This window comes from Dromiciops gliroides, chromosome 2 (assembly GCF_019393635.1).
Source record: "Dromiciops gliroides isolate mDroGli1 chromosome 2, mDroGli1.pri, whole genome shotgun sequence".
In the NCBI taxonomy this organism is placed as follows: domain Eukaryota; kingdom Metazoa; phylum Chordata; class Mammalia; order Microbiotheria; family Microbiotheriidae; genus Dromiciops; species Dromiciops gliroides.
The window spans coordinates 465,752,443-465,777,453 of record NC_057862.1 but is presented as its reverse complement, the minus strand read 5'-3'; the positions used below and the strand labels follow the sequence as shown (position 1 = coordinate 465,777,453).

Here is a 25,011-nt window from a genome sequence, read left to right as displayed (position 1 = left end):
TCTGGGCCTGGAGCCAGGAAGACCTGGGTGCAAATCCAGCCTAAATCTATTAGCTGTGTGAACCCCCAAAAGTCACCTAACCTGTCTGCCCAGTTTCTTCAACTGCACTGCCTTGAAGGGTTGTGAGGATTAAATGAGCTATTTGTAAAAAGCATATAACACAGTGCTTGGCACAGAGTGGGAATTCTAGAAATGCTTATTCCCTTCCCTTCCTCCCCTCCAAATAATGATTATTTGGCATCTGACTTTAGATGTCATTCAACTTTCTGTGAGAATGTCATCTCCCCAGGCAGACTTAAGACCCACAAGGACAGATCCCTGCAGATCTCACGGGGACCATTATTAATAATGTTGATAATTCTGATTTTGGCTATGCAACTCGTTTCAGTGCTTTTGCTTTTCCTCATTTCTCTTAAAATAAGAACTAAGATCCTGACCTGAGAGGTGAGAATGGTGGGAAGGAACTAGCTATTTTGAGATGCCTTGCAGCTACATTAGAAGTGACTCATGACTTATGTGGGGGTGGGGAATAAATATTACTGTATCCATGAAGATGAAGAAAATGAGGGAGTAGCTGGTGAGCCAGCCCCAGCAAGACACTGCTTTCTCTATTGTCTCTTAGTCAGTACATTCCCATAGGACCTACCCACCCACACAGGTGGGAAGAGAAAGACAAAACCAGAGCAGTTCAGTCCTTTGGAACTGGGAATTCTGGATTAAAATCCACTGAGTGAGCTATGTGCGGTTGTGGCCTGCTAAAGATATGTATTTGTGACCTGGGCTAAGAATATTCAGAAGGCGCTAGCCCAGTGACAAGCCCATAACATAGACATTACAGATTAGAAACTTTACCACCTACCACTGACTGCACATAATCCATTAGAGTGTGAGCTCCTGGAGATTAGGGACTGCCTGTTAGCTTCCTGGGTATCTGCAGTGTTTAGCACTGGGTATAGAACATATTTACATTTATTGACTGATACAGGGAAGGACTGGAAATAATAGTGAGGTAGACACCTACATACTGAGAATCAGAGGCTGGAATTTATAATTGGGAATACATTTGAGCAATCGATCTAGAAAAGCTATACACAATTGATATCTGTAGTTTCACATACAAGCTTTTTTCCTTCCTGTTCTGCTACCTATATGGACACATTTTATTTGGTGTTTAAGTTCAGAATCTCAAAAATTGGAGGAAAAAACACACTTGGATTTGCTGCTTGGGTAGTCTGAACACTGAATTTCATGAAGTCCTCTCCCAACAAAGGCATCTAAGTTTGGCTAATAGCTTTAAACCATCTGTACTTTGGTTCAGAGAAGCATTACAATTTACTTCTGGTAGGAAAAACAGCTGATTACAAATGATTTGGTTCCTTCAAGTCCTCACAAGTTCTTTGAAGAAATATCTTTGCTCCAACCATGCCTCAGTATGCACAACACACCCTGTCACGCCTTTTCTCACCCCATGGTGGTACCTCCTCTCTCCCCCCATTGCTCCATCAAACAGCTTCCTTGTACACCCATTCTGTGGCCTGACTTTTCCATCATGATTCCATGCCAAGGGAACAGATTTAAGAATACTATTTAATGGGGCAACAGATCCATCAAGGAGGGACTTGCCCCTCTGAGCCTCATCCCCAAGGGAGGACTAAAGATGGCAAATCTCCATACAGGGAAAGTCCAAATTTCCTTTTTGCCCTGGCCACGGTTCACAGGATCACCCTCAGGTTGAAGCCAAACTTGGAAAATTCCAGGGGAAAAGGGAATTTTCCATGGGGGTTGGAATAACTGAACCTTGGCCAGGGAGGAGGCTGGAATAGTTTCCCTGCCAATGGAGTAGGAGCAGACAGAATAGGAAGCGTGGTACTAGCAGATGAAATTGGAAAAGCTTTGGCCTCTGTGAAGCCTTGTGTCTCCCTCCCAGCAGGGATATGATGGTGAATTGAAATCAGAATCCTTGGGACTGTCTTTCCATATTTGAATCCCAGGTAACTAACAGTGGCTGGCATATAGTTGGAGCTTAATACTTGTTATGCCCCATAACACTTAGAATTGAGAAGACCAGACTATTTTTAAGTTTACCTGCTAGAGAATCTAGGGCTATGAACCATGCTATAACACCAGGAACAAAGATCTGCCCTTGCTGGTTGGTAGCATCTCACTACATTACAGTTAGCTTACATCTCACTGGCTCCTGGAAGGGATAATAAAAGCACAGGCATCCCTGGCCCCCTCTCCCCACCTCAGAGCACAAAGGAGGTGAGTCAGCCAGGCCCACCAAGAGGGAATCCTTTAATATAGATACTGAAACAGGATACACAAAACGGCCCCGGGCAGTACTGCTCACACACGTGGCTCTGGCCCCATAAGCCAGACAGATGCAATGGTTTTCCAAGAAGGGACAGTTGACCACTTGGATTCTCTCCCCAGGGGTACAGGTAAAGGGAAGGTGGTTTTTTAAAAAAACGTGGCTGTTACTCGTTTACTTTGCAGAAGGGGGGATTATGGGGGATGAAGGGCACAGCCAAAGAATTTCTACATCCTGGTGAATAACAATTCCCCCCTCCCACCAAGTATATTCCCTGCCAGGGCTGAAGCTTAGGACCCCTACTCCCCAATGGAATGGTCACTCATACAAAGTCAGGGAATATGCACATTTATGGGAATGGGGGAAAGAACAGGGGAACCAAGGGGGCTGTACAACAGAGGGACTCGCTTTCCTTTAAATAGCTTTTTTTTCTTTTTTTTTCCTGCTTTTAGTGTTTCTACACTATGTACATTTTGTGCTTTGTAATTAATCGTCTCCCTTCCCCCCCAACCCCACCCTACACAGCCTCTTGCACTTGGGCTTGGGGTGGGGAAGAGGAAACATGGGTGCCAGATAGAATGAGGCTGGTGGGGAGAGATCCAGTCTACGTGACAGCTCCTCGGTCCCCGATGAAGGGTTGCGGGGCTTGCTGTAGCCTTTCGGTCCACATACGTAATGACTACTAAAGATGAATTAGTAGGACTGGCTTCATCACCAAGCCAGGAAGAAAAAAGCCCAGGGCCCTCCCAGAGTCCACAGGCCCAGACCACCACAGAGCATGCTCGGCCCCATTCGTGAGGAAGATAGAACAGAAGGCTCAAAGCCAGAGTCAGACGGAGGGCTGATACCGGTCAGGGTAGAGAAAGGGAAGGCTCCTGCTAGGACCCTGTGGAATGGCCTGTGCAGGGGGAAGATGGAAAGACTACAGCAGGCCCAGGCAAAGGAAGCCTCAATCCCAGTGCTGCCGGGGAGCTGAGGGAAGGGGGCCAGAAGAACTAGGAAGAAGGACGGACTGAAGTGGGCAGCCACACTGTGGCTGCAAGGTCTGACCGACGACAGAGGGGGCTGTGTTTGGGTGAGCGTCGTGATGTGTGGGCAGCTCAAACTCCTTTGTTTCCCTGCCTCTGGATGAGGGACAACAGTGGTGAGTATGGAAGGACCGAGGGGCAATGAGGAGTGGATGTACAAGTGGGCATGGCAGTTCTCAGACCAACGAGTAGATCCCAGCCTGAGCTGGGGGATCCAAATGAAATCAAGGGTCAGTTGTTCTCGAAGAGGGACAGCAGGTCATCATTACTGTTGGTGGGGAGGTCAGGCGGGCCCAGGTATGACAGCAGCTCATCAGGATTGGTCAGTTCCGGGAGGAGCTGAAGACGAAGCAAACAAGGTCAGGAGCCAGAGTTTCGTCCTCTAACCCCTGCTGAAGCCAGCGAGCACACTACCCTCCATCCACCTCAGAAATACACCCCCCTCTAATTATAATTACAGGGCCAACCTTTCAGATGCTGGGGCACTGACATGTTCAAGAACTTTGATTCAGTTACTGTATAGACAGTCAAAGATATGACTTAACTGTAGAGCTCCCTCTGCCAACCAAGGTGGGATTTGATCTCGGGTCTTCCAAATGGCCAACTCTAGCCCTCCATTGACTGTCCTGCTGCCCAGCTATGGTCTGAGGGGTGGGGGTATGTTTGGACCTCTCAGTGAGGGAGCCCTGCCAATTCAGAATGGCACCTGCTCCACAATTTATCATCATCTCAGAGAGTTGTAATGTCTCGTAGGACTTGAACGCCAATTCTCTATTCACTATGCTATGTTGCCTTTACTGAATAAAAGGCTACATTTCTCTAAATCTCCTCATTTCTCTAGATTTCCCTTTCCCTCATCTGTAAAATATGGGAACTGAATGAGCTCTGAGGTTTCTTCTAGCCCTAAGTCGACAATCCCTGTGACTAAGAAACACAACTAACCTTTCTTCCCCACCTCTACAACTCTTTCTCAATGTCTCACGTTCCCTCAGAGAGGTACTGTTAACAAGAGGTGAATTAGACTCACATCCAGAGCTGGCTCTGGCCCTTCTCCGGTCCCAGGCATCCCTGGCTGCCCCATCATGCCTGCAGCAGAATTAAAGGCCAACTCGCCACTTGTACCTGCCCCACTCGATGGCCCCAAGGGTGGCCGGGCCTGGGGGGGCGGGTTCCGATGATGGAGCTGTGGCCCTGGAGGGGCACTGAGATTGGGATTGTGCAGCCCCTGCTGCCCAGGATTGTGAGATGGGTCCATGTGACCGGACGGTGCCATCTGAAGGAGGAGGAGGAAGCCAGAGTAAATATTACAGGATTCATTTGTTCTTCCCTAGTCTCTCTCCCTTTGTAGGCATAGATACCATTCTTTAAGGCTCGCCCCCTTCCCCAATTGTACTGACCTGTCCAGGGATGGAAGGAGCCGGAGGCTTTTCTGGAGTCAGGAGGCTGCTCGGAATGTCTGACTGGTACGAGATTGGTGGTGGCCCCGGGGTGAATTCAGTAAGGGTAGGGGTGCTGGGTGTGGTGGGGGGAAAAGAATCAGGGAAGTTTCCGGGGCCTGAAAAGTTAGAACCTGCAAAACAAAGTTGTTCTGTGAGATAAATTCTTCAAAGTAACACTGCCTTATTGTGGCTTGGACTTATTTTGAAATCAATGACTTATGGCAAATTAAATTCTAAAAGGCATTTAAGATGGGAGAAAATTGTAAAAAACATGTCTGGGCTGGTTGTTTTGTTTTATTTAGAGAACTGACTTATTGGTAATATCAATTCCAAAAGTCTACACTGGGGGTCAGCTAGGTGGTGCAGTGGATAAAGCACTAGCCCTGGATTCAGGAGGACCTGAGTTCAAACCCGACCTCAGACACTCAACACTTATTAGCTGTGTGACCCTGGGCAAGTCACTTAACCCCAATTGCCTCACCAAAAAACCAAAACAAAAAAAAGTCTACACTGGATAGAACTCTTCAAGGAAGAGAAAGGATAGCCTTTATTACTGCTGATAGTAGTAGCATTTGTAAATCTCCTTGAGACTGAGAAGGGAACACACACACAAGGTAAGATTTTAATGAATATTCTACCCTGAATAAGTCAGGTTCCTGAAATGTCCTCCAAATATTAGGATTGACAGGGGTAGAAGAATGAGGATGACCCCCTCACCCATGGTCCCCCTGTCATTCCAGGTTCCTAAGGATTCTTATTTCAAACTATAAAAGAAACAATCAGGCTGGTACTCACTCTGACTGGGATAATCACTGGTGGCAGGGGCTGAGGGAGGTTGCAGTGGGGCAAAGGGGGAAGAGCCAGGGCCCAAAGCAGCAATCATCTCCATGACATTAGGCATCACCATATGGGTAGGGCTCATGGTGCGGCAGCGCTTCAGAACAGGCCCATCGGATTCTTCCTTAATGTGGAGGTCAGGCTTGATGGGCACTGGTTTCCAGCTACAGGTGGGGTCAATGGTGATTTCTTCATAGTCTGAACTGGGGAAGGGAAGGGAATACACAAGAAGAGGTGACACCCTGCAGACAATCAACTTTTTAGTCTATGCTCTATCTTTACAACCCATTTCTCTCTCACCTACCCTCCTTGCCCTCATCCCTTGATGTCATTTCCCCATTTCACTAAGCCTCAGTTCTAAGTATCTCTTTGCCCAGATCAATTTGACAAACAATTACTGGCTACCTAATGTCTATAAGGCATTGCTATTGTCCCTTGAGTTTCAAAAGTGAGATTTTCCAACTCAAATCCTTATTGATTTGAAATGAATTGTTGATTATCTACCATGTGTACCCAGCATCATTAAGTTAGCAGGATATATGATCCCTGACTTGGCTCTGGGCCCAATTCCTGGGAGGGCTCCATGATCCAACTGCGGCATGAGTGAAAAGATTTCAGTAGATCTAAGCATTACGTCTCACATGGTCATGACTGCCCTCTGGTGGCCAAAGGAAAAAAAATCAGTTCAAAATCAAGATAAGTCCAATTAGAATTACTTTTGGATGTAAATAAGGATCCCCAGCATATATTGATCCACCTCCAGGCCTTCCAGCAATGCAGTCTTACTGCAAAGAAACAGAGGATACATTATTAGCAAGTGACAAGGTTTTTCCCTCAGAGCCACCCTTCTCTCTCTATCACAAGCCAATTCTCTGGGCATCCAATGTGTATGACAAATCTTGGAGAAGTCACTTATCTCTATGAAATGCAAGTTTTCCCCATCTTTAACTTACTCTGCCTTACATATTTCACAAGGTTGTGAATTAACATGTGAAAGTGCTTTGGTAAGTATAAAACGTTATGTAAAATGCAAATTATCAGTACTGCCACCACCACTGCTGCAATCCCCCAACTTCTCCATCCCCCCAATCCCCAGAGCCCCTTGGTGATTCCAGAAGGCATAATCCCTCTAACTCACTTGCAGACAGGGCATCTCCAAGTTCCCCTCTCACAATTCAGCTGCAGGTAGGATTCTAGGTCGAAGCACTAAAAAAAAGATCAGATAGTATACTTACTATTGCCGATAGGCACTATGCTAGGTGCTAGAGATATGAGAACAAAGAATGAAACAATTTCTGCTGGCAAAGATCTTACTTTTTTTTTTTTGGTGAGGCAATTGGGGTTAAGTGACTTGCACAGGGTCACACAGCTAGTAAGTGTCAAATGTCTGAGGATTTGAACTCAGGTCCTCCTGACTCCAGGGTCGGTGCTCTATCCATTGCGCCACCTAGCTGCCCCAAGAGCTTACTTTCTTTTCTTTTCTTTTCTTTTTTAAATTAATAAAGTATTTTTTTTCCTGTTACATGTAAAGATAGTTCTCAACTTTTGTTTATACAGGCTTTCCAATTTCAGATTTTTCTCCCTCCCTCCCCTAGACAGCAGGTAATCTCATATAGGTTATATATATATATATATATATATATATATATATATATATATACACACACATACATAAACATAATAACATTAATCCTATTTCTGCATTCATCATGTTATAAGAGAAAAATCAGAGCAATGATGAAAAACCTCAAAATAGAAAAAACAACAATGAGCTTACTTTCTAATGTCATGGGTTGGGGGCACCCCCTTCCCCTTAAGGACAGACGAGAACATATAACAAGGCATGAAGCTGTAAGAAGTACCCAAGTTGAGTGAGCTGGGTTTGTACATTGCCTCAGTTGTACGCCTATATATTTTACCCTTCTGCCCCCACCTCCCAATTTCTAGATCTTCAAACTGGGCTCAAGGCATGATGGATAAATGATCTCAGTCCTCAATTCCCCTCCAGGGGACAAAAGGGGTGCAATGATCTAAAAGGATCAGAAAGGCCAGGAAATGTAAAGTGGCAGCTGTATCACCACCATCTTACTTGTATGTGGCGGCAATCATGTCCTCGTGCAGGGAGCTGGATCCTTCGGAAGGTGATGGGACATTTCAAGGACACTTTGATAGCGGTCTGCTCCACACCATCCTCTCCATTGGGCCCAGGGGTTCCTGGGATGGTGCCACTGCTAAAATTCCGCTTTACTGATCATTGGGAAGAAAACACAGATGAGATGCCCCTGAGCTTACAAGAAGCTGGGGATACACCATGGGGAAATGGGCACCCTGAGTCAAATTTCACAATGACAAATCAAATGGCTGTCTGGCTTGGAGGCTAGCAGAATCTGATGCCCCAGCCCTACCCCACAAAGGCGGGGCCGTGGTGGCCAGCCAGGCGCTACTCACTTTTGGTGATGCAGTGCTCTGCGGGAAGCAAGCGCTTCTTGATGAGGCCCTGCAGCACAGAGCGAACCGAAGGCCGGTGCACCAGTTGCAGCACAAAGAGGTGCGACTGCACAAAGAGAGGGCTCAGGTCAAGGGGGCAGAGACCAGCTGTTTGAAGGCGCCCCACTTGCTGAGTCCCAGCCCCCGGGTCTAGCTCCTATATTTCAGGGCTGTTGTTGGGTAAAGGAGAAGGAAATAGAGGGAAGAAGCTAGGTACCTGTAGCGTCCCCCTCCCCTGTGAGTCTTTAGGTGTGGGATAAAAGTTCCTTTGGCCCCATTTGGAACACAGGTTGGCTGCCTCTATTTGACACAGAGCTCCTCACATTGGCCTTCATTTAGAAGCCTCAAGCACAGCTGCTGTTACCCAGGGTTTACTTGTAAAGAAAAAAAAGAGATACTGATCCCCCTTCCTCCTGAATTAATCAAAATGATTATTTCCTAGTCCCCATCTCTCCACCAAAAACAGGAAAAACTGGGCCTGGGAAGTCTGCTGAAGGTTAGCCTTCCTTGTTCACAATATGTTCTCTCGCTTATTTGGGGTCTGGCTTCAGTGTTGAGAGCCCTGTACAATTTGGCCCTTTGGGGCCCATTCTCCGCTTCCTTACAGCAGCAGATATAGCCGGGAGTTGGGGGGGCTCCTCCTTATAACCATGATGAATGTTGATTGAGGTGCTGTATTCTCCATTTGGGGAGGTTTTCCCCTGCTTCCTTCTCTACAACTGGCCAAGACACCTTACAGAGAGCAATGATCCAGTCTTGGCGCATGGCCTGGCATCTCTGAAATGAGCCAGGACTCCAGGAATATGGTCCTATACACACAGGGGCCTTTCTTCACCATTTAGACAAATTAATGTCAACTCCAAATGTAACGAGTGAAGCACTGGCAGGACATACAACCGTGTCCCTCTTTGGTGGGCATAGAGAAGGGACTGGAAGGTAAATGTTTGGCTTGCAAGGAAGGGAACCCAGTACCCTTTTCTTAGTGATAAAGCCTACAACTCAGACATCTTCAACTGGCCTAGCAGCTTTACCCTATCACCAGGCAGGGATATCTGTACACAGATATTTATACTCAATGTGCCTGTGCAAGGATATAACTTTCATCTGTATTTCATGTTTGTCTGGTCCCAGCTATGCTGTCCACCCCACTTTCTCACTCCCGGTTCTCACTGACTGTGTAGCCCAAAAATCACTTACACAACAGCAGGCAGTGACAGTGATCTGGATGGTATTCCTGCCAGGTTGGCACACGTGCTTCAGGTAGAGGGGCTTGTGGGACGTCTTGTTGTCTCCTCGCTCGATGGTGAGGGGAGTGGCATTGACGCTCACCTGCACCGATGCCGGCCAGTTGGTATTCATCTGCCGATCCTCATGATGATAGCATTTAAACTGTAGCTCCAGGTCAGGTCTGAACCAGGGAAGAGGAGACAAACAGCCCATAACTCAGAAAATCTACCACAAAATATAGCAAGTGGGAATAAAAACAGGCTGTTGAGTAGGCAGGGGTCAGGGCAGCTAGGTGGTGCAGTGGATAAAGCACTTGGCCCTGGATTCAGGAAGACCCGAGTTCAAATCCAGCCTCAGACACTTGACACTTACTAGCTAGCTGTGTGACCCTGGGCAAGTCACCTAACTCTCATTGCCACACAATAAAATAAAATCAATCAGAGAAGGCAGGGGTCCTGGGTGGCACCCACTGTGCCCAGTGCCACTGATAGCTGGGCACTCACCTCAGCATCAGCGTTTTGTAGACCGAGTCCCGGAGCTGGAAGACGTGGTTGCTGACGGCCAAGTTGTGCTGTAGACGGAAGGGCTCCAGGACCACCCCATCTCGGACCGGGAATGTTAGCCGCAGCTCATCACACGGATTTCCTGTAAGGAGAGTACAGGGGCTGGTGGTGGGCATGGGCACCAGTGACACCCAGCGCCAGCGGACATGTAGCTTGAGCTGGTGCTGGGCAGAGGGGGTGGTGGGAGAGCCCAGCTGGCACCCCACCAGCAGTATGGACTTGGGGCGGACGCCACCCTCTCTCCTGCCAGGCCGAGCACGAGGCCCAGCTTCCTCCTGGTTCTTAGGGTGGCCCAGGACGCATCCGCCCCTTCTCTCTTGCACTATGCTGTCATGATGAGCCATGCTAGGGGCTGCGTTTGGGCATCCCCTTGTTCTCAACTGTCATTTTCAACGGTCATGGAATGTTTGGAACCAAAGGTTCCATTGCCCCTTAAAGGGGGCCCCCCAGCTGGGATGCATAGCAGAGCCTCATTGCCCTGCCAGCCTTGGACAGGGGGGCCCGCCCCAGATGCTATGGAGGATGGGAGGCAAGATGACGGGCAGACCTCAAGTTCTAAGGGAATCACCCTTGCTTTGTTACTTGACTGAAGGTTTCAGATTCCCAAACTCTTATCTGCCATGGTTCTAAAAGAGCTAAGAGAACTGTGTTTGGTTTGGAGTTTAACTCCATCCACTGAAGGTAATGTTAAAAAAAAAAATTGAGATCCCCCCCACACTTATAGTCCTTTGACATAAAAAAGTTAAGCAAAACCATCTAATACAGTGATTGTGACTGATAGCACATGTACTGCTCTGCTCTTCTAGTTTATCACTTCTTAGCAGCAAGGAAGTCTATTTTACCCTTAGTTAGTGGGAACCAATATTGACCACTATACAACCTGAATTCTGTTGTCTTCCTTTATATCAGTGTAGTCACTGTGTATATTGCTCTTTTGGTTCTGTTCCCTTCACTCTGCATCAGTTCACACAAGTCTTCCCATGTTTCTCTGAATTCTTCATTAGACTGTCTTAGCAACTTAGAGATTCCACTGCTAGGCACAGACCCCAAGGAGGTCAATGACAGAAAGGCCTCAATATACACCAAAATATTTATACAAGACTTTGTTGTTATAGTAACAAAGAACTGGAAACAAAGTAGATGCTTATCAACCAGAGAATGGTTAAAAACAAAGTATAGTACATGAACATAAAGGGATATTACTGTGATGTAGGAAATGATGAATATAATGAATACAGAGAAACATGGTTTACTTAGAGGAACTAATGAGAAGTGAAGGAAGCAGAACCAGGAAAACAATACACAGAGTGGCTGTGACAATGTAAATGGAAGGAACAAAACAATAACTGAATACTTGGAAATTATATTAACCAAGCTTGGCCTCCAAAGAGATACAGGAAAAGACAAATCCATCTTTCCTTTGCAGAAGGGTTATGGGTATGGAATGCTGCACAGGCTTTCTTCAATGTGTTGGATAGTTTTGCTGAACTCTTTTTTTCCCTTTAAAAAATTATCTTATAGCTCTGGGAGGAGGAATAAATACAAGGAGAAATATAGGTGACATAAAAACAAAACATATCAATAAAATTCTATTTAAAAAAAAGATTATCACATAAAAAAAATTTTAATAAATAAAGGGCTTTTCTAGCTGACACATAGAGTCTTCTAACTCACTGAATGATTTTCAGGGCTTCCTGTGGGAAGATAAAAAATGTCTTCATTCCCAACCTAGCCTTCAATAATCTTTCTTTTGAGAGCTCAAACTCTTAGAAACCCTGAGAATGAGACTTACCAGAGGGAGATGGGTGCAGGGAACTCATATTGGGCTTAATGTCAGGCAGGAATGGAGACTTGACTTCTTGACTGGGAGACATATACGGTGGTATGCTGCTGCCAGGAGTCATAGGGGGTGTGGGGTTCCCAGGCAGTGGGGAGCTGGGATAGCCAGGCATTGATCGGGTGGGCTGTGGGAAAACAGACCAAAACTGTCAGGGTAAGTGATGGCTGGATAACTGGGCCCTGGATAACAGGGGTGTATGTGTGAGTCTGTGTTTGAGAGCATACTCATGTTGTGGGGTGGAGGGGGAAGAGCTCTTGTGAGAAGTGGCTTAACTCTCACCAAAGGCTCCTCATGTTCTGGCCCATGGTGTCAAGCTATCTTCCTAAGGGGACCCCGTATACCAATTTCCATTTCATACCCCATTTATGTTGGGCTGGCTGTAGCTGTTGAAGTTCCCTCCATTGAAGTTGGTGTTCTGCCCATTGAACTGCTCCGTGGACTGCTGGGGACAAAATCCTTTGTCAGTGACCTGCAAACAGAGCCTCGCCCTTGTGAGAAAATAATGGGTTTTGGAATGCCCAAAGGCCCTGGCCTTTGATTGGGATTGATTGGATTGACTGAGATTGACTGGCCTGCAAGAGGGTATGTTCTCAGAGGCTGTGAACTGAGCTCAACACGGGACCATCCTCAAGTCCAGTGAACCAATGGATTTGGGTAATGCTAGCCAATTAGCTTGAAGTAGTGTGTAAGGACAGCCTCTCCTCCAGATGCAGAGAAAGCTTCACCTTGGAGTTTTGGTGCTGGAACAGGCTCGTAATAGAGGACTTGAGGAAGAAGCAAGCCAGGCTGGAGGTCTAGGCTAGACAGGCCTTTTCTTAAGTCACTTAAACCCAATTGCCTCACTAAAAATTTAAAAAAACTTTAAAGAATTTTAAACGTCACACCCTGTACCTTTAGTGCAGAATTCCCTCAAACACTGGCATACCAAGTGATGGCCCGAAGTACAATGTTAGGTAATAGAAAGACTCTGGGTCAGAGGCATTTGGGAAGAAAGAAGGGGGAAAAAAAGGGGGATAGGGGGCACAGGACACAAAAGAACCTCCCCTACTTCCTAGGTACCACCTTTGAATAAATAACCAACAGACAATTCAACATACAAAGAACAAGAGAGAAAAGATGGTGAGCTTCTGCTCTATATATCTGTTTATAGAAACCTCTTTGCTAATTCTTTTGAGTTTGAGAACTGGAGAAACGGCAGCGTAGGGCAACAAACTATGCCCCACCTTTCTGCAGCTTCCCTCCCAGTTCTGGAACTCAAGCAGCAGCAAAGGGTTCGTTTTGATGCCTCATTCAGCTGGGGCAGAAGCAATCCTCATCATCTCCACTCCCAAGAGTAGTAGATGAAAGATCAAATTACAGTTGCCTTCCTGGACACTGTCACTGCTCCAGAGAGAGTGATACCAAGGCCTAGAACAAAACTTGTCCTCGTCCAGTGCTTCAGTTTTTCTATAGTCAAATGGAGAGAGCTTCATGTTTTTTGAGGTATCTAGATGGCTCGGACATCTATAAACTTCTCTTCACTTAGTTACTCTCTTGATTGAATTTCCAAACCACAATTCTATGAGCCAAGCTGGCAGCTGCTTTGTACCTTAAAATAGGGTCCTGCTGAGCTGGAGGTGGCCAGGTACTGGCCCATCGCTTGTTGGATCGGCATCCTCTGGCCAGGGTATGAGGGGGAGGGTGCTGATGGCTGGGCAGTATTTGGTGCATATTGGGCAGCGCTGGGAGCATACTGGCCACCTTGCATATACTGCTGTGCTGGGTAGCCCTGGAAAAGTGGTAAGACACATACCCAAGGTTAGTTAGCGGGTATAAGGAAGACCAGAGAAAAGGCATCTGGAAGGGGGAATAAAGTGTCCCAAGAAGAAGAGCACTGTTCTCCTGCACAAGGGTGGTGGAATACAGAACTCTAAGCCCTGAAAGAACACAAGGGGAGCTCAGGTAGGGAGGGGGGAGGGGAGAATTCCTGGGTTAGTTGGGGATTCTGCTCCAGCTGCCCTCTGGGCCCTGCCTGGATGGTTCACTCCAACCTGAGAGTGTGGCTCCCACTCCTTTGTGTATGGTTGCTGTCAGTAATGATTCCTAAGGGAAGCTGCTCCCAGATCTTGCCCTGTACTCGCCTCATTGGAGTAGGCTCTCTTGACTCCTTGTCGGGGCATCTGCTGTGTCTGGGGGGCCCCTGGGTAGCCGTGCTGGGGGAGTCGCTGCCCTCCATACAAGGGAGTCATTCCAGGTGCCCGGGTTGGGTTCATGCCCATGGGGGAGATACCAGAGGGGCCCATCACCCCTCCTAGACTGGCAGGGTTCATGCCAGCTGGGACACTGGGCCCCCTGGGACCCCCATGTTGCAGAAACTGGCTGTTAAAGGGCTGTCCTGCCCCCATCTAGGGAGAGAGAAAAAGGGAATTATCCAAGGCCCTACCCATGAGAAATACCAGAGAGAGAGAGAGAGAGAGAGAGAGAGAGAGAGAGAGAGAGAGAGAGAGAGAGAGAGAGAGAATAATTCCACAACACCCTCAGCCTAGCACAACACTTTTACCATCCCATCTGACCTCTATCACATTACAGTATCTTTCTTGGGTCTTTTACTGTTCTCTCCCATAGCATGATCCTTCATCCAGTGCCCCTCCCACCTTTTTTCCAGTAGACTCCCCAAGGTTCCCAGAAGTGTGAAGGGGAAGGCGCAGGGGAAACCATATAGCCCTCAGCCATTACCTCCCCCACCCCCACTTTATCCATGCATATCCATCTTAGAGCAAAAAAAGCCCTCTCCTTGTGCTGTGCTGAGGACCTAGACTAAGTCTGTTTTTATCAGTGACCTCAAAGAACTGTGCATTTTTAGAGCTAGCAGGGCCCTTAGAAATACCTATCCAATTATTTTAAACAGACAAGGAAACCAAGACTCAGAAGTTAAGTGACTTGCCTAAGGTCACACAGCTGGTTACTGACAGAACTAGGACTAGAACCCAGGCTCTCAGTCCAGTTATCCTTCCCCTACGCCATGCTGCCTCAATCTGGGCACACAGGGGCAAGGTGAGTAGTCAGGGAAGGCACCTTACCGCTCCATACTGGCTCAGCTCCTGACTCTGCTTCTCCTGGAGAGCGGCCACAGTGGCAGTAGCAGTAGCAGTGGCAGTAGCTGCGGCAGCAGCCACAGCAGCAGCAGCAGCTGCCTGAGTGAAGTCAGTGGAGGGTCGGGTGGCATGTGAGGGGAGACCTAGGCCCCCAGGGCCACTTGGGCTGCCTGTGTAGCTGCAGGAGACACAAGATTATACCTCCATTCTGCCCTGGCTCAGAAGCAGCCTCCTATTAACCACATAAGGCTACGGTTTGTGTTCTTGCAGAGAAGGGACTTGGCTACCTAACTCCTTAGGCAGAATGGAGTCTCATTCATTCTTTTTCAAATGCTTTAGGTCATAGCCAAAGTCAGCAGAGCAGCACAGTTAGTCTGTGCATATACAATTAACCAAAAGATATTCATCGACTCCCTAGTATGTACAGGGCATTGTGCTAGATGTTGTGAACTAGAGACCCACATTCTAAATGGGGAAAATTCAAAAGAGTCGGACAGGAAACCCCTTCAACAAAAGGGTGCTCACCTGGTGGGGAAGCCGGGCCCTCCAGGGTAGCTGCCACGACCATACATTCCTTGCTGCATATAACTTTTATTCGCACCGCCTTCTGGAAAAGCCTGCTGCCCCAAGAACTGAGGAGAGTTCAGAGCAGGACTGCCGCCTGCCATGCCAGGCATCATGGGACTACCAGAGGGGTTCCCCCCAGGGCCCATGGGGCTTCCCAAAACCTACAAAAAGCAATAAGACTCACATTGCCAAACCCCTCCAAAGCGGGGGTTTTCTGTGTCATGGACCCCTTCTCAATATTTTTAGATACATAAACGGTAAAATAATGATATAATGTTTTTCCCATCTAAGTTTATGGAACCCTTGAAATTTCTCCTTGGAACACTTGGAGGTCCATCGACCCTGGGCTAAGAACTCTTTCTCTAAAGGGAAATAACAGATGAGTCTGCTCCAACACAGCAGCCTTCTACTACTTCAAAACAGAGGGGGCCTGGATGTCAGATTAAGGGAGAGAAAGGAATGTAGGGGGTGGGGTGGGGATTTACTGAGGATACTGGAGAGACAACACAGAATGATGTGCTGTGGGAGACTAAAGGGACTAATGTCTAGGATTTGTCTTGGGGATGGGGGGGGGAGGTGGGACAGTGGACGATGTCCTGGATATTTGGGTGGGAAGCTTTTACCTGACTCTGGGATGTATTGCTGACTCCCCACACGGTGGTTACCACGGAGAGTGATCCTGTTGGCTGATTGGTGCTCTGTTGCCAAGGAACAGACTCATACGCAAATGAACCATCACTGTGGGGGAAAGAGGCTAGTAAGGAACATTTTTCAAGTTCCAGACAGTGAACTGGCACAATCTTGAGGTTAGGTGGCAGAGGGGTGCCTGATAGTACAGGGATTCACTGTTCTGAGAGGAACTGAAGGCTGGTACAGGGATAGGTCATCCCAGGGAAGATAGGGAGTGGAGACCATAATCATGACTCAGACAGACCAACCACACAGGTCCTGCCTTTAAGCAAGGCCCAACACAGGAATGGGAGTTGTTTCTTGTACTCACCCGTGTGGCGTGGGGGGGAGGGCAGGTTTCATTGGGTTCATGGAGTTCATTGGCTGTGAAGTATCGTGAGGGACAGGGGGGTCTGGGACTTCAATATAGTTGACCTCAGTGGGGTTGATCTGGGCCTCAGCCCCTCCAAGCTGCTGTGACAGAAAGAGAAAAACTCATCTCCGAGGAAAATTCAACAGAAGATGCTATAGGGGTTTTACAGGAAACCATAGTATTTGAGTCATTCCCGCCCCATGACCAACAATGAGGAGAAAAGCTGAATGGAAGAGTTCACAGGTATGTGCTCTTTGGGGGGCCCAGGAGCTAGTCAGCACGGAGCACTAGGGCTCTTTTTTCATGAGCAGTGTACACCAGATCGCTCTGAGGCACATGGAGGGCACCCCAGGCAGGGCAGGGTTAAGCTTAGGGACCCAGGGGGCCATACTCAGGGTGTCTCGGCCAGCTAGAGGAACTTGGCGTCCTGCCCATGTCTGGCAAACCTCTGCTCCTGGCAAGCCCAGCTAAGAAGAGTACATTAACCCCATGTGGCCCAGCTACTGCCACACAGGCACCCAGAGCAGCAGTATGAATGACCCATGAAGCTGTATGTCTGGGCACAAACGTTCTTCTCCCTCCTCTAGACAAAGCTTTTCCTCTGTCTTTCAGTATCTAGATAGAAAAGGGAAAAATCTCAGCTTCCCTCAGCAGAAACTGCACAGGGGGGAGGGGGAGATAATGAAAGAAGAACCGGTTGTCAGAGACTCCTTGGAGAAGTGGCTGGATCAGGCAGGTAGAGAAGGAAAAGGCCTCTGGGCTGTGGAAAGCTGCTGCCTCACTAGGAGGACTGAGGTGAAAGGCTGATACTACACTGTTTTCCTGTTCAAAGGGATTTCCATAGTTGACAAATGAAGATTTCCCTAGAGGAACTAAGCATGGAAGAAATAAAAAGATAGAGTAGGGGGCAGCTAGGTGACATAGTGGATAAAGCACTGGTCCTGGATTCAGGAGTACCTGAGTTCAAATCCAGCCTCAGACACTTGACACTTACTAGCTGTGTGACCTTGGGCAAGTCACTTAACCCCCCTTGCCCCGTGCAAAAAAAAAAAAAAAAAAGCCTTGGGAAGAACCAGCAGCCCAGTATCAGCAAGGGTCCTCTGAGCTCAGTTTCCTGAGGCTGGGCAGGGTCCAGAAAGGGCAACAGCTCAGCTCCCCGAAAATGTAGATGGGTACTTGAAAAACAAGTCCAAAGAAGCTTGAGAATTATTTTTCTGAGAAAGGTGCTGAATAGAACCTTATCCAAGGTCAAGAAGGTCAGAGAGGCTTAGTGGGGAAGAGCAGAGTCCAAGGAATTACAATGTGGTTTAACTACTCCAACCAACAGATAGACCACCATACTCCCCTTTATCAGGAGCTGACACCATGCAAGGAGGTCAGAAAAAAAAGGCAAGAGGGAAAAAGCAAAAACAAAACCTTCCCTCAAATGAAGCCCAGCATCTTGGCGGCAGAGTGGAGACATGAGGTCTTCCCGCCTCCTCTAGTCTCTTCCCCAATCCCCTGGAAACAAGGGACTTTTTCCCTAACAGAATTCCTTCTCTGTGTCTGAAAGAGCACAGAGACCAGCTGCCTTCCCTTCTCCTCAGGCCAAGCGGCCTAAGTCACCTCAGGAGGCAGCAGGAACTGCTCCAGTACATGGAACAGTAGCTGGCAATCCAGCGTGAGCCCTTTAACACGGTCTCTTCCCTCCTCCCCAATAAGGGAGGGGGCATTCGTTCTGTTCCCATTCCTGAGCCAGCTGTGCTCTGTGTTAGACAGGCAGCAGCCATCCCACTTCGGGCTTCTGTGCAGTCTGCCAGTCGCCTAGGCAGAGTGTGAGCATTACTGCCTCGAAGACTAAGTCATTACAGAGATGGAAAACAGCTGGTATTGGCCACTGAGGACAAAAGCACAGCCAGAGGTGCATCTAGGGCAGGGCAGAGTACACAGGAGCACCGAGGTGGACATGAAGGGAGAGAGATTTTTGCAGAGATGCCCGCTCAAGACACACACAGACACACTTTGAACATGTGTGTCCGTCTGAGGAATTGTGTACATCCATCTGTCAGAGGGGATGTGTTTGCTCCCATCTGTCACACACATACAGCATGAGTAATTGGCAGAAGCACACAGGGGATAGAGAGGACTTGCACAAGAGATGTTGCAAACAAGAGGCATGATACACTTAAGACACAAAGTACATAAAAGAACGACAGCGTTCCAAAGAACAGGCAAGCCTGACCAAGACATGCAGAAACATCCGTGAGCCAAGCAATTAACAAAAGGGACAATGTGGAAAATGCCAATTGTGAACAAAAAACCCAAAGGCTTCATGAGAGAGAGCATGTGCCTAAGAGCTACACTGTGAGACAGGGACAGGAGTAGGACCAAAACAGAGGTGGCACCAGTTATGGCAAGACACAAGGAGAGACAGAGAAATGGGAAGATGGACAGACACAGGGAAGAGCAGGATAGTAAAGACAAGTCTCTAAGGATAACTGGCATAAATATATGTGTATTTATCTATATGTACATAAACAGTACACATACACACACGCACACAAAAGTTGGAGAATAAAAGAACCCTTGAAATGCTGAAAGTTTTAGAAATTATATAACCCATTTCCTTTTATAGAAGAGGAAATGTGACATGTCTAAGGCCACTAGAACCCAGCTTTCCTGACCCAAAGTCCAATGTTCTTTTTTTCCCCCAATGTTCTTCTTAATGTGTATGTTTTCTAATTTGAACTAGTAAAACCTCAGCCCTTTCTACTCCAGATATTCTTTCGTGGGGGTGGGAGGAAAAAGAAGGGTCAAGATGCTTCTTTACTGACCTCTAGAGAATTTAGTTCTTTGGAACCAAAGGTCTAATTTCACCACTGAAGCAATCCCCTCCCATGATTGGAGGTTACTAGGCCGTTTCAACTGGTCCTTCAGAAAAGTCCCATGAAAGGGTAAGATATGTGGATCAGTGCTCTTCAAGTGTTAAGAGAAGCCCACCTGGGGGGGGGGGGGCAGGCAGCTGGGTGGTTCAGTGGATAAAGAACCAGCCCTGGATTCAGGAGGACCTGAGTTGAAATCCAACCTCAGACACTTGACACTTACTATGTGACCCTGGGCAAGTCACTTAATCCTCACTGCCCCACGAAAAAGAAAAAGGAAAGCCCACCTGGAGGACTGGTCCTTTGTGTCCCATATTGGGGAACAAAGGAGACTCTGGCCTAAAGACAGCCCCAGTGTTCTCTGCAATGATGTGACATGCTGAAATGGAGTTGCGTTTTGGGGGGTGGACAACTGCACAAGGCATCACAACCACCCAAAACACCAAGGACTCAGTAGTTGAGTAAGAGACTCACAACTAAAGCCAAATCACTGAGCCCACCCCACCCCCTCTAGCAATTCAAAGTACTTTATGCATAACTTCCAGCTTGGGGGATGGGAAAAGTTAACCTTGGTCTTCTAATCTCTTTACAACTTTTGAGTGTGGAGAGGAAGAAAACTAGGTACAAAAAAAAGGGGAGAGCCAGGTTCAGAACTAAGACTCTAGGAGGTTAGAGTCTTAGTGATCTGACTAGCGAGCTAGATAGTAGGGAGAGAAGACCAGAATGAGACAAGAAAGTAATGAGGAAAAGGGGAAGTTTCATTTCTAGCTCAGAGAACTCAAGCCAATTTCCTAGAGAACTGTGGAGTTACTTGGTTAGGGAAAGATAGAAAGGAGAAGATAGGCTGTCTCATACACAGTGCCCGGAAATGGGGTTCTTTGTCAAAGGCAAAAAACTAGCCCCCCTCCTCAGACCTGGAGGAGTCAGGAGGCTCAGGCATTCTTTCAAAGACCCAACTATTCTCTCCTCATAGAACGTGGGGTTTTCCAGTCCTAACTCTTGGGCAAATAAGGCCTCTTAAGAGTAACCCAGTTCACAAGGGTCTTTCAGAAGCATGTTTCTAGCCAGGGACAGCTGCAAGGCAGTCACAGGGAGGGGCCCCGAGGGAAGTAAGTGCATGCAGTTTAATTGAAAGAGCAGTAGGGGGAGGGGAAGACTGGGCTCCAGAGCCTGCCAGTGAGGTTTAGGAAATTCTAGGCAGCATAAGGCCAAGCCCACCTACCTCCCAGCCTTTCCTGTTCCTTACTCACACAGGTAATCACCATGCCTTCCACCAGTTAGTGTTCCAATATCTGAGGAGTCAGGACAATCAACTGCAGTGGTTGTCAAGGCTTGACCCCCTAGCACAGGACTCTACAGGCTTTAGCAGGGGCCCCAACACCTTTCTATCCCCAGGGCCTAAATTCAACTCACCAAGGCTTTAAGGAGACCTTTTCTACCACGTGCACATTCCGTGCTAAGGTGATAAGGCACACAAAGACAAAACATCAAATTGGTTGTGGCCTTCAAGGAACTGGCATTCTTTTGGGGTCCCATACATAGGGCCCACCCAGCTCAGGATGAAGAAAAAGATTCAGCTGGTCCAGTTACTGAAACATCTCAGCAAGGGTCAGACCAAACTGAGGCTTTCCCAAATCCTTGAAGCAGGGATGACACACAGGAAAGGGGGTGGGGGGATTCTCAAGCAACTTAAAACCCACGAGCTTCCTTCTTTGACATCAGTGTGCTAACTCTAATCCCAAACCTAGCTCTCTCTCAGGAATGAATAGAAAGAAACATTACAATCCCTCTTCCCCCACAAGAGTCCCTCTAATGGCTCACTCTGTTGTCCCATATTGCAAGAGATCTAAGAAGGAAACCTGAAAGATTGGTCAAGAAATCTTCCTGGGGTGAGAAAGGTTTGTTCTGTGGTGTCTGATCATTTTAGCTTATCTAGGAAATTGTATAGGACTCAGGTCATCTTAGCGTTAGGACTGGGTCCTTGGCTGAGACTATCAGGCTGGAGCTGAAGAGGAGAGAGGGGCCTACTATCACACGGGTTTGGGGAATTCCAAATCAACTAAGTTCCTGCCATGGACAGGAGACCACAAATATTTTCAGTTCCTCCAACCTAAATCCTGCAAAAGACAAGGTGATTTTTCTACCATACTCATTATTGTGAATTTCTGTAGTTCCTTCCATTTTGGTGGACAGCTCCCTCCAGATTTCCTTGGGTGCAGTTTTTTTTGAGTGAAAAAACAAAAAACCATCATTCTCTAATGCTAATACACTCTGCAGAACCTTAGCAGGCCGACCAGAGTCTTGGCAAAGAAGCTCAGAAATGTTATGGCTGGGAGGGATTGTGGAAATCATCCAATCCAAATCCCTCATTTTACAGATGAGGAACTGAGACCTGGAGAGGTTAAGTAATTTGCCCCATGTCACACAAGTTGGTGGTATAGCCATGGCTAAAACTCAGGTCTCCAGAGTCTTAATCTAGTTTTCTTTTTATTAATTATACCAGGCTGTCTCTTATTCACAAAAGGCAAAGACTTGGGAGCTCATCATCCTAATCCTTTGGAGATGGAGGCAGATTTCATTCTCTATCCTTTTGGGCCCAGGAACAGAGAGCTAGAAACAACAGAACCCAGGAGTCGTCTGTTTTCTACCTCCTAAAGAAAGACACAGAAGCACCAATCTCTCTTGGCTTCCTTTCCTTTTGCTCTATTGACACCATATCCAGCTCCTTTCTCTGCAATAGGCTGCATTTCAATCTACTTTCACTGATAACAGGGACAGACTGACACCCCAAATGTTGTTACGTTGGGGTAGCAGGGTAATCCATATAGTTCGAAGAGCATGAGAAATTCAGAGCATCTTGAAATGAGAGAACACAGAAAACATGGTTCTAGCCTTCCTTCTCATTATGGACGACCTGAGCTCTGAAGAGATCTCCCTAGACCTCCTAAGTGACTGGAAAGATAAGACAGCTTTAACCTACTAAAGAGCAAAGGCATGCCAAACTGAGTGCCTGCCTGTCTTGGTGGCTAATCCTATGGGCCCTAATTTTGCCTAAGACTCCAGAAGAGCTCTAAGTCTGTCTCCATATACTTTAGACTCTCTTCAGGCTCCACTCTAGTCCAGGCTTTCAACTGGGAACAGGAGTAACACTACTTCTCTTCAAAGCTGAGCAACAGGGCCAATTGCTGTCTGCTTTCCCAACTAATCAACCAGACTCCCAAGAGGATGGCCCTGTGGCAACTCATTCTCCAGAGATTGCAAAAAGCTGCTTAGAGGACTTTTTCAGCTACAGACTTCTACCTTGTGGCTCCTAAGAGGCAAAGGTAACCTTAGAGGGGACAAAGGAGACCAGATGAATTTAAAGACTACAGATGGATTACATGGGACAGAAGAGTTCCTGACAGGGGCAGGGAACAGAAAATGAGCCATTCTCTTGATTCAATCCCAAGCAATATAGGGAGGAGGATTAATTTGTACTACTAGAAAGGGCCACAGCCTTGTGTGACTGGACTGGCTGTGTTCTATTTCTGGGAGGCAGCATAAGCTACTAGAATAAGCATCAAGCAGGAGCCTGAATACTTGGGTTCTGATGCTGGTTCAGTCACAGTGACTTTGGCCAGATTACTTAATCACTTTAAACCTCAACTCTCCAATAAGCAAAATAGTGGGAGGAGGGAGAACAGTTCCTGCTCCTATCTATTTCATAGAGGACTGTCATGTGAATAAGAACAAAAGAATTGCTACCTTGGGTCAGAAACATGGCCTGTCCCTGTCCAGTCCGTGACTGTAGGTCTAACATTGATCCCATAGGATATTTTATGTAATAGCATAATTGTTCTGTTAGATATCAATCATAAAATATCACAGATGTACCCCTCCCCAAAAACCCCAACATTCTTAGTTGCCCTTAGTAACTCATTATGGATCTATCATCTATAAATTTAGCTAATTTCTAAAACATTCAGATTTTTAGGCAGTACCTCCTGGAATAATTAGTTCTTTAAGTTTACTATGAAACATAAGAATTCCTTTTATTTATCCTAAATTTACCTTTTTCAAGCTTCAAGGAGTACCCCCTAATTCTAGTATTCCAGGATTTGGTGATTAAGTCCAGGTTCACCCTATCTGTACCCTTCATGATTTATGACATTCTGTAGATGGCCCTGTGAAATCTTCTCTAAGTAAAAATCTGTGAGAATAAATAATACAAATGAAGTACTTTGAATCAAAGACATTATTACTGACATTATTATTAGTACTGCTATTTTATGCTCCACCCCTGAGTGTCCTAATTCTAGCCTCTCCAGGCTTCAGTTTCCCCATTCTGGAATGGGGTGTGCTCTCTGGGAGGCCATGGCAGGGGAGTAGAAAGGTAAACAGTCTACCTTGGACCCAGGAGAAATGTGTAGCACCTTTGGGAATGAGCCTAGGTAGGGTCACAGACTACACCGGTGGACACCTCTTGGGGATTGGAATAGGGAAGCCTCTAAGAAGATGGGATAGAAAAAACAAAAGTGGGCCTGGCAAGACAAACCAAAGTAGGCCTGGCAATGCCTATCTGTAAAGGGAGAAGCTATCCAGAAAGGCCCACTCCTCTCACCACACACAGGTAAGGAAGGTACTGAATGATGAGTAAATCTGTTCCTAGAGCCCCCCCCTCCCTTTCACCTTCTCGGGTTTCTCGGAACAGCTGGGTTTCCCCCCCTAATCAAATCCCAAACAATGGCTCAAGTTGGGTGAAAGAGAAAACCTCGGGAGACAAAAGGGTCATTTCTGCCTAACAATAGGGTCATTTCTGCTTAGGACCACCCCAAGGAAAGGAATTCAGTCAAGGTATGTCCCAACAGGGAGACAGCCAGAGAGGCTGAAAGGGAACAGAAGGGGGATGGGGTGGTCTTGATCATCACCCATGTTAGCCCCCCCCCCTTCCATGCAGAGGAAGCAGCAGCCGCCTGGTGTGTTGAGGGGGGGGGGCTCGGGAGCGCCCCAACACCCGCCTGGGTTTTATTGGGCAAACAGTCACAGCCTCATCGGTCCTGGTTAGCTCATTCGAAAGGACAGCTCAGGCCCGGTGGAAAGGGGGCGCTGCGAGGAAGCCGGGGGTTGGGGGGCGGGCAGGCTCCGGACACCCACACGGTGCCGCCGCCGGCGTGGGAAGGGGGCCCGCTGGGCGCGCGGCCGCGGCTCCCCGCGGGGGCCCCTCATCCTGGTCCGGTCGCGCGCCCCGGGCACGGGCACTTCACTCCAGCCAGCCCCGCGCCCCCGTGCCCCCGCGGCGGCCTCGTTGCCATGGTGATCCCGGCCTCCCCGGTGAGGGTGGCAGCTCTGCTCCGCGGCGGGAGGGGATGCGGGGGACCCGACCCCAGCCGGGGAAAGGAGGGAGGGAGCGGGGCTCGCAGGCCCTGGGACGACCCCGGCGCTGGGTCCCATACCTGCCCCTCCGGCGCGGCCATATCGCCCACCCTCCTCGCAGCCCCAGCCCTGGCCCTCTCACCTCCCGGCCGGGCGTCCGGAATGGCCGAGGGGCCCCCGAGCCCGGCTGCAGCTCCGGGCCCAGCTCAGTGCCTCGCCGGCTGCCGGCCGCTACCGCTGCCGCCGCCTCCGCGGCCCGCCAGCTCCATGCCGCCTCGCGGCCGCTGCGCCGGCCGGGGGGCTCAGCTCAGGCGCCCAGCTCCAGGGGCCGCTGGTGCTGCCGCCGCCACCGCCGCCTCCCGGCTCCGATTGCACAATGGAGC

The 25,011-nt window shown here is 48.1% G+C and overlaps 1 protein-coding gene across 3 annotated transcripts; it reads right to left on the bottom strand.

The window, feature by feature from the left end:
- Nucleotides 1–1,022: 1,022 nt before the first annotated feature.
- Nucleotides 1,023–25,011, bottom strand: ZMIZ2 (zinc finger MIZ-type containing 2). Of its 3 annotated transcripts, none has more exons than XM_043985120.1 (19): nucleotides 24,771–25,011; nucleotides 16,374–16,516; nucleotides 15,997–16,111; nucleotides 15,332–15,534; nucleotides 14,792–14,984; nucleotides 13,853–14,116; nucleotides 13,321–13,500; nucleotides 12,091–12,174; nucleotides 11,685–11,856; nucleotides 9,833–9,974; nucleotides 9,300–9,510; nucleotides 8,064–8,169; nucleotides 7,705–7,862; nucleotides 6,754–6,821; nucleotides 6,332–6,400; nucleotides 5,574–5,818; nucleotides 4,737–4,909; nucleotides 4,367–4,612; nucleotides 1,023–3,678 (listed from the first exon to the last, which is right to left on the bottom strand). In XM_043985120.1, exons 2-19 carry the CDS (start codon nucleotides 16,421–16,423, stop codon nucleotides 3,571–3,573), a joined length of 2,787 nt encoding a protein of 928 aa, XP_043841055.1. In that variant the 5' UTR covers nucleotides 16,424–16,516; nucleotides 24,771–25,011; the 3' UTR covers nucleotides 1,023–3,570. The 3 variants fall into 3 exon arrangements, with proteins under 3 accessions (XP_043841055.1, XP_043841057.1, XP_043841056.1); XM_043985122.1 differs by having other exon boundaries at nucleotides 12,091–12,171; XM_043985121.1 differs by having other exon boundaries at nucleotides 16,374–16,513.